The sequence below is a fragment of the Culicoides brevitarsis genome, chromosome 1 (assembly GCF_036172545.1).
Source record: "Culicoides brevitarsis isolate CSIRO-B50_1 chromosome 1, AGI_CSIRO_Cbre_v1, whole genome shotgun sequence".
Taxonomy (NCBI): Eukaryota; Metazoa; Arthropoda; class Insecta; order Diptera; family Ceratopogonidae; genus Culicoides; species Culicoides brevitarsis.
Window position 1 is genome coordinate 36,682,884 of NC_087085.1, and position 9,822 is coordinate 36,692,705.

General features: G+C 26.3%; 2 protein-coding genes across 2 annotated transcripts; one reads left to right on the forward strand and one right to left on the reverse strand.

Moving 5' to 3' along the window:
* Positions 1-314: 314 nt before the first annotated feature.
* On the reverse strand, positions 315-2,962 carry LOC134827264 (uncharacterized). The gene is made up of 4 exons (XM_063839843.1): positions 2,796-2,962; positions 1,978-2,739; positions 1,308-1,571; positions 315-1,242 (listed from the first exon to the last, which is right to left on the reverse strand). The coding sequence occupies exons 1-4, from the start codon at positions 2,883-2,885 to the stop codon at positions 448-450; spliced, it is 1,911 nt and encodes a 636-aa protein (XP_063695913.1). The 5' UTR covers positions 2,886-2,962; the 3' UTR covers positions 315-447.
* An 836-nt stretch (positions 2,963-3,798) lies between these two features.
* Positions 3,799-9,375, forward strand: LOC134835868 (myrosinase 1-like). Its single transcript, XM_063850860.1, has 9 exons — positions 3,799-3,888; positions 3,963-4,191; positions 4,981-5,084; positions 5,583-5,680; positions 5,740-5,891; positions 5,965-6,385; positions 7,080-7,382; positions 8,643-8,881; positions 8,943-9,375. Exons 4-9 carry the CDS (start codon positions 5,609-5,611, stop codon positions 9,190-9,192), a joined length of 1,437 nt encoding a protein of 478 aa, XP_063706930.1. The 5' UTR covers positions 3,799-3,888; positions 3,963-4,191; positions 4,981-5,084; positions 5,583-5,608; the 3' UTR covers positions 9,193-9,375.
* The last annotated feature ends 447 nt before the right edge of the window (positions 9,376-9,822 follow it).

Sequence of the window (9,822 nt, forward strand, 5' to 3'; positions counted from 1 at the left end):
ATTAAATTAAAATTAAATTAAAATTAAATTAAAATAAAATTAAAATTAAATTAAAATTAAATTAAAATTAAATTAAAATTAAATTAAAATTAAATTAAAATTAAATTAAAATTAAATTAAAATTAAAATTAAAATTAAAATTATTAAATTAAAATTAAATTAAAGTTAAATTAAAATTAAATTAAAATTAAATTAAAATTAAATTAAAATTAAATTAAAATTAAATTAAAATTAAATTAAAATTAAATTAAATTAAAATTAAATTAAAATTAATTAAAAGCGGTCATTAAAATTTTAAAATTTTAAAATTACAAGTTTTTTAAAAGGTATTTATTTATTTTATTTTTAATTTGCCAGCATATGTTTTTTTTTTTTGATAAATTTCATAAATAACATGCAAGTTCACATAAACATAAATTTCGATAAAATAACAAAAAATAATTTAAATCACAAATTTACACAAGTAGTATAATAAAATGCTTTGCACATATCACGAGGACTCATTTTCAGGAAATCGTGCATCACAATGTACCAAGTTTCAAATTCCTCATCTTCTTCGTCTTCTTCCACAGAAATGCCAGCTCTGAAAGATTCTTCCATCCGAAGACGATCTTCGTGAGGAATTTCAAAGTCGTACAAATAGTTGATTGTTCGCTGCAAGTCCTTGTAAGACGAAAGCTCTTTAGCCAAATATTTCTTGAGATCTTTCACGTCATCACGATATGTCTCACGGAAGATACAACCAGACATGTCAGCTGAAGCGACGCATTGTAGCTTCGGTAAGCTCCTCAAAAGCTGAATTTCTTGCTGTAAGGAGAATCCAACGCCATCATTGATGTTGCACCATTTCAAATGTTTACAGTGCTTGACGATTTTTCCTACTAATGCAGAATTATTATCGTCGGAATAAAGTTCGCCTTCGCCAGGAAGCGTTAAATGAACTAAATTCAGCTTTGCGAGAAGAGGAAAGAACTTTGATGGAGACGATTCTGGATATTTTACGTAATCTAATCGAATTTCGTGCAATTTTGGTGATTTTTGGGCAATTCCAAAGTAAAAATTTTTGTTAAGCGAATGGAATCCTTCTCCGCTGAGACATATTTTTTTCATGTGAGGCAAAGAGGGCCACTTAAGATCAGTTGCATCCACATTTTCTGACTTGGTTTTCATCCAAAATGTTTCCAAGTTTGGTAAATCTTTGATTGAATACGCATCTGCAGCAAAAACTGTTTTTATGGAAATCTAAAAAAAAAAAACGAAAAATTTGCTATAAAAATTTATCGAAATATTTTTAAATTTTAACAAACCTTCGATGCGCTCCAAGAATGATAATTCAACTCTTTTAGTTTAGGCATATGCTCACAAATTGAACGGAAATTCTCATCATTCAACATTATATCGTTTATTGTGAGGGATTCCAAGTCAGGAAAATGCGAAAAAAATTGATGATCTAAGTTTTGAAAATTTCCATTAGATTTCATGATTTCCAAATGTGTCACGCCGAATAGCTGGAAATTAACTTTTGACGTTATCACAGTCGAATTTTGGTCCATTGCAATAATTACGAGTTTCTAAAATTTAAAAAAAAAATAATAATTAAAAAAAATAATTTTTACAAATTAAAAAAATATCACTTTTTCATTTTTAAAATTTTAACAAATTAAACAAAAAAAAAAATAAAATAATTAAAAAAAACTTAAAAATTTTCTATTTAAAAATAAAAAAAAATGAAATTAATTAATTTAAAAAAATTAAAATAATTAATTTAAATTAAAAAAAATAAATTAATTAATTTAAAAAATAAAAATTAAAATTAATTAATTAAAAAATTAAAATAAAAAAAAATAAATTAATTAATTTAAAAAAATTAAATTATTTTTTTTTAAATTTTACGTAAAATAATAAATTTTATGAAGATTTTCTTTGTAAATTTTGACATTAAATTTCGAATGTTAAAAAAATTTAAGAAAAACTCACCTTAAGACCACAGAAATTCGCAAGAGGTGCAAGGTTGAAATGATTTTGTGTCAATGCAATTTGTGAGATGTCCTTCGCCGCTAATTTTGCGTCTCCGTGAAAGTTGAATTTCGTCTCCAATTCAATGGAATATTTTTTGTAAGCATCTTTTTCGACCATTTTCTCCAACAAAACTTTCGTATTTTCTTCCATGAACTCCATCGTAGCTTCGTCCGTCAATTCCTTTCTGGTGATCAAAATTGACTTTACAGTAAAGCTCTCAAGTGACTTGATTTTTTGAACTTTTTCCAAATTTTTCAAGTTCGTAAACACAGAGTTGACTTTGATCGATTTGAGATTTGGCGGAAAGGAAAAATCGCCCAAAAGATTCTCGCTTGCAACTTCCAAAGCTTCCAATTTTAACAAAATCGCATATAATTTGTGATTTATCAGATCCAATGAGCGATAACTGAAAATCTTCAGGGTTCGAATTTCATGCTGGACCAACAACAAAAATTTCATCAAATTGTCAAGTGAAAACTCCTGCGGCAAGCATTTGATGACTAAACCAGAAAAGTTTCGAAAGCATCGAGTTTGTGTGAGTCTGGCTTGAAAAATTTCATACATTCGACCATTTGGGTAATAATCTCTCGAATGACCATCAAGCACGATTGTGTTGTCTCCCGGAAAATATTTGTTCATGAGTTGCATCCAAAAAGTTGACACAAGCATCGCATTGCGACGATCCATTAACGACAAACATTTGAAAATTTGATGCAACATCTGAAAAAATTTTTAATTTGGAAGCCGGTTTTGTAGGTTATGTCGGAAAAACTTACCTCATTTGGCAAATCTGATATTTCGTAAAGGATTTTCGGGCGTTTCGTGGATCTACGTCCGTAATCTATGTTTATACATTTACGTTTCATGATGAATTAGGTTTAGAAAAATGACAAAATTTCGCAAAAAATTACAAAATAACACAAAAGCACACGACATGAACTGGACAAAAAATTGATGCAAACGACTCGGAGAATCCCAGTTTTCACGAATGTTAGATAAATTTTCATATTTGAGGGAATGAAGAGTTTTAGGGTAACTTGTCAATTTTTGGAAATTATTTTTAATAACATCTCATTTTAATTATAAAAGGTTCCAAAAAATTATTTTTTTTAGAAAACTTTAATTCAAAACTTATTAAATTTTGAATTCACCTTGAAATGGCAAAAAATTGATTTAAAAAACTTAATTAATTCATTTCAAAAAATTTATTCTAAAAATTTCGTGAATTTCTAAAATTTATGTGAAATTTTGTTCAAAATAAAAAAAAATTAATAGATTTATTTGGTTTTTGACTTTTTGTAATTAAAATTTTCAATCAAAATTTTTGCAAAATTAGAAAATTATAAAAGGTTTTTGTTCATTTTTTTACATTTTCAGATATCCGTATTTCTTAAAAATTATTTTAACCATATTTATATTTTAAATATTTAACAAAATATTTTTTTTTTTAAATATAATCATAATTAAAAATCAAATATATCACAATTCATTATAAATTTTAGATTTCTTTTAAAAATAATTTTTTAATTAATATTTTGATGGACAAAATAATTTTTTTTTATTTAAATTTTAATAATTAATTATTATTTAATTATTTTAATATTATTTTTAATTTACACTAAAATTTTGTAAAAAAAAAAATTCAAAATGCTCAGAACAGAAAATATTTTTTCATATTAGTGATCGCTGGGCTACAAATTCATCGGTAGCTATGTTTTTATTTTTATCGAATAATCAAAAATTTTAATTTCGTTTTAATTTAAAAAAAAAATTTAAGATTTTCACAATGAAACCTCATTCTGACCTTGTCAGTATAAAAGTCTGCTTCAACGAGAATATATTTTTTAAACGTGAAATTTGCCAAATAAAGTGAGTTTAATCAAAATTTTTTAACTTTAAAAACTGGCTCTATTAAAGTTTTAAATTAAAATTTTTTTTTTCAGATGATACGATGAAAAAATTTGGCGAGTTCTAAAGAATGTCGGTCAAAAATAAATCATTCAATCTAAATTTGATTAAATTTTTGGCTAAAAAATCGGAAGAAAATTAAACAAGAATTTTCGGTTCAGATTAAAATGTCTTGAAGGAAGTTTTTGATAAAAAAAATTATCGATTATCGACGCAAACACTAAAATCGGCTTCTCCATGATATCGATAACAACAAAAACATTCGTAAGTTCGTACAAGCCAATCATATCTCACGTGTTTAATACTTTCTCATTTCCTTGATTTTTAGAGTAACAAAAAAATCTGAGTGGTCAAACAGGATTATTGCACGTCGCTCCAAAAAGTTGCATTAAAAATCAGTTCAGATGTCCTTTGCATCGATGCAAAACAGCTCCATTCATTCAAAAATTGCTCAGAAACTCGCTCGCTACTCAAACTTCTCACACACAGCGGAGATTGTTGCTCTCACAGCTGTACCTGTTGGTATAAATTCGAAACGCATAGCTCACGCTAAGTCATTACTAGTTTTGATTCAAGCAGGTGTTGTTGATCGGAGTCGTTTTTTAACAAGACACCGACTGTCTTACATCAATAAAAAAAATTAAACAAGGTTGTTTCGTACTTGAGTTTAAAAAAAAAATAAAAATAAATAAATAATAAAACGTAATTCTTGTAAAAATAGATACAAAAATTATCTCGTTTTCGGTGTTGAAAGTGTCTTATCTTAACTTCTGAAGCGCGATCGTCTTAATCTAAGAGCATCAATTTAGATAATTTTTTTAATGGACATCAATTGAACTCTGAAAAAAAAAATAAAAAAATCCAAGTTATTGAAAAATTTGTGTTGTAAAGATGAGGTTGAGAGATATTTTTTTAGTGTTTTTTCTTGGATTAATGTGAGTAAATTTAAAAAAAACAGCTAATTAAATATTAAAAAAAATAAATTTCAAATTGACTCATTAAAAAGAATGAATAGTGCTTAATTAAAATTTATTTATTTTTTTTGCAACTTAGTCAGTGTTCAGTGTCTCAAAAACCAGCACGTAAATTTCCATCAGACTTCAAATGGGGAGTTGCATCGTCGTCGTATCAAATTGAAGGAGGATGGAATGAAGGAGGTTTGTAATTTATTTATTAGAATTTTTTTATTTATTTATTAATATTTTTTTTTTGTTTTTTTGAAAAATCGTTTGAATGTTTTTTAAGTTTTTATTTTAATTTTTTTTAATAAATTTAATTTGAATAATAATAATTTTTATTTTAATTCTTATTTGTATAAATTTTTAAAAAATTTGATTTTTATTTTTTTTTAATTAATTAAAAAAATTAATTTAGATAGTTAATTAATTAAAATTACTTTTTTTTATTTTTTTTTTTAAATATTTTCAAATCAATTTTTTTTATTTTTATTATTTTTTTAAAAATAATTTAAAATCTAATTTAGATAATTAAGATAGATAAAAATTATATTTTTAAATTAAATTTAAAAAATAAATAAAATAATTAATTAATTAAAATAATTTAATTAAAATATTTTTCAAACAATTTAAATAAATTTAAGAAAAATAATATTAAAAAAAAATTAAAATTATTTTTAATAAATTTTATGTTCTTAGGCAAAGGTGAATCTATTTGGGATTACATGACACACAACCAAACAGACAAAATCACTGACAAAAGCAATGGTGACATCACGTCGGACAGCTATCATAATGTAAATTTTTTCCATAAAACCGCAAAAATCTCAAAATTTATTTAAAAAATTCTTTAAAGTGGCGTCGTGACATTGAAATGGTGCGAGAGTTAGGCGTCAGTATATATCGTTTTTCATTATCTTGGCCCAGAATTTTGCCAAGTGGCTTTCCGTCGACCATTAACAAACAAGGGATCCGGTATTATAACAATTTAATCGATGGTTTGCTCAGGTAATTATTTAACAAAGATCTTGAAAGCAAAAAAGTGATTTTTTTTATTGACGTTTTTTTTTCGTATTCTCAGATACAATATTACTCCAATGGTCACATTATATCATTGGGATTTACCAAGACGTCTTCAAGAATTGGGAGGATGGACAAATGAGCAGTTAATTGGTTACTTTAAAGATTATGCGCGCATTTGTTTCGAGAATTTCGGCAATCGTGTGAAGATTTGGACGACCTTCAATGAACCGTGGCACATTTGTGAGCAAGCATACGGGATGGACGTCATGGCTCCAGCGTACAATTATCCCGGAATTCCGAGTTATTTGTGTGGGCATACGCTTTTGAAGGCGCATGCGGAGGTAGTTCACATGTATCGCGAAGTTTATTTGCCCAAACATCGGGGGCGCATCGGAATTACGTTGGATACTTCGTGGATGGAGCCGATATCGAGCTCTGACGAGGATCGGGAGACATCGAATATGGCAATGCAGTTTTATGTGAGTATTAGGGATGGCAAATTCGGAATTTTTATCATTTAATCAACAAAAGAATATTATCTGAGGAGTTTATTTCATTGAATTTTGGTTTTTTTATATTAATATAATTTTTTAAAAAATAATTAAAATTGATTAATTTAATTTATTTAAAATTTAATTTTCACAAATTTTTCAATAATTTTTTTTAATTCTCCATTTAAAATTTTTTCTAATAATTTTAGAAAAAATGTTTTTTTTTTATTTATTTTTTATTATTATTTTTTTATTTATTTTTTATTATATGTTTTTATTGTTATATTTATTTTAAAAAATTAAAACTTCTTAAAAATTTATTTTCATTAAATTTTAAAAATATTTCATAAACTAATTTTTTTATAATTTAAGAAAAAAAATTTTTTATTTTTTTTTTTTGCAAAAATTTTGCCAATCCTATTTTATGATTGGAGTCATTGCATTCAAGAATTACGATAACGACTGTCGCACATATGAATTATACGCGCATATTTTCGATTTTATTAATTTCCAACACACATACCGCGAATGAGTTGTCATAAATATTAAAATCGCATAAAACGTTAATTGCCAGCTCACTTTACGTTTGAATTAACATGTTTTAATGCTTTTGTTGTCAGTTAATTAAAATTAATGCAAACTTAGTTTATTTATCGATTTCAATACTAATTTTAATTTTTAGCTCGGTTGGTTCGCGCACCCCATCTACAAGGGAGATTACCCGCCTGTCATGAAAAATCGCATCGCCGAGCTGAGTCGTCAACAGGGTTTCACCAAATCTCGTCTTCCAGAGTTTACGGAAGCCGAAGCTGCGAGAATTCTCAATACCAGCGACTTTTTCGGCATCAACAGTTACACGTCGGTTCTCGTAACGAAGAATGTGAACAACGTGGGAAACTTTCCGGTGCCATCGTTCCAGCATGATATGGATGCGATCGAAACGCATGATCAAAATTGGCCCACGAGCGGCAGTGCATGGCTTCGCGTGAGTATCCGTTCAATGCACTTTTGTGTGTCACGTAAGTGGCTCTATTAAACTTGACTTACATTCGAGACGTATTATTCGCTTGAGAAAAAAAATCTATGTTCAATTATAATTATTATCGTTAGTATTTATTTATTTATTATTGAAATCGGTGAAAAAGTGCACACAACTGTTGTTTATTTACTGCACTGTGGTAGCTGTAGGTAGAATTTGAATGCAAATACTTTTGAATAGGTTTTTTTATTAATAAAATTCAAGTTGCGGAGATCGTATATCACAAAATGAATTAAAAATAGCTTGAGATTAGTCAAACATTGTAAGCTCAATTTATTTTTGCACAAAAAAAAAATATTTTTTTCGTGTTTTATTACAAAAAACATTTAATTTTAATTAAAATATTTTTTTCATTTTTTCAAGTGCAATTTCATATAAAAAAAATTTATGAATAATTATTAATTTTTTAAAAATATTTTAATTAAAATTAATAATTTTTTTATCATTTTTTTTTTAATTCAAAAAAATAATAATTCATAAAAATTATTGATATTTAAAAAAAATATTCAATTTTAATAAAAAAATTAAACTAAATTTAATTAAATTATTTATTTAATTATTAATTTAATTAATTATATTAATTTATTAATTAATTTAATTAATTTAATTTAATTAAATTTATTTTTTTTAATATTTTACAGTGCAATTTTGTACTAACAAAATAAATAAAAAAAAATAATTAATAATTATTAAATATTTATTAATAATTTTTATAAAAATTACTAATTTATCATTTTTTATATTTTTTTTGTAATTAAAAAAAAAATATAATTTTTATTAAGCTCAATTTTAAAATTAATTTTAAAGAAAAAATATAAAATTCCGAAATTTTAATCAAAAATTTAATTTTTTATTTAGAAAATAATTTGATCAGTTTTCTTTAATTATTTTCGAGAATTTAAAAATTTACTATTTTAATGTTATATTAGGTAATTTTTATCATAGACATGAAAAATGCTCAAAAACGATTTTAATTATAAATTTTTACTCACAAATCATTTAAAAAAAAATTAATTGAAATGCTTGATTCATAGTGTGAACTAACAACTGCAAAACGCATTAATTTTTTTTTATAATTAGGACATTTTTTTTCTCAATAATTCATTAACTTATCTCAACACACTTTATATCTTACTTAATTTACGACATTAATTCCATAAATCACTCTTTTTTATAAACAAACAAACAAAAAAACCGGACATGTAGGTATTTCCTCGCGGAATGTACAACCTGTTGCAATGGATTAGACGTGAATACGACAATCCAACGGTTATTGTGACAGAGTCTGGCGTCAGTGACAAAGGCGGCACAAATGATACCGCGAGAATCTCTTACTATAACAGTTATTTGGAAGCCGTTTTGGATGCCATCGAGGAAGGATGCAACATTGAAGGATACATCGCGTGGAGTTTAATGGATTCTTTCGAGTGGACTTCTGGATTTACGTGAGATTTTTATTTTTTTTTTTTATAAAACCCTAAAAAAAAATTTAAAAAATATTTTTAGTGAGAAATTTGGATTATATTACGTGGATTTCAACGATCCAAAGAGGACAAGATATGCAAAAGCCTCGGCAAGGGCATTCGAAAGAATCGCTAAAACCAACATGATCGACAGGGATTACAAGCCACATCCCGAAATTCACATTCCTGCGCCCAGCGTCAGTAATTCGGCAGTCGCTTTCGGGGCAAAGTCCTTCATCCGAACAAGTATTATCGCAATTTCCATGTCGTACTTAATCACAAAGTTGTTTTGAGGAATTAATTCGAATAAAATTTTAACTTAGGATAGTGTTCTGTAAATAAAAAAAATATCTACTTTGTATGCAAAAATGATGGACTTATCAATAAATTACTTGTGAAATGTGAACTTGTAATTTGATTTATCGCCATATTGATCCGCGATTTCATGACCAGCTGTTGAGAGAAAAACAAACACCTGACATCGAGTTGACTTGAATTAAGCCACGACTTTGTGTGCGGAATGAGAGTGATTTAAAAAAGGTAATTTCTTGCATCATTCTGTTTCCCGTTCACCGTAACTGGCATACCCTGTGGATTTTCAGAACAGAACATGACATTAATTATTTAATAATTCGATAATAGGCGTTAAATAGAAGTTTAAGCGAGATGCTAATTTAGACCTAATTAAGAGTTAAGAAGTGATTATTTGACGTTTTGATGATCGGGAATTTCTTTGAATTGATTGAGATATCAAATGTGAGGCTTGAAGCGGTTTTCGATATTTCCTGTTTTTTCATTGATCTGGTTTTATGAGAGTTATTTCCAATCTACAATTTTCCAAGTTACAAGTAAGTATTGATCTTCGAAAATTTTGGTTATAAATATTTCAATTAATTTTTTTTTTATATTTTCAAACCGATTGA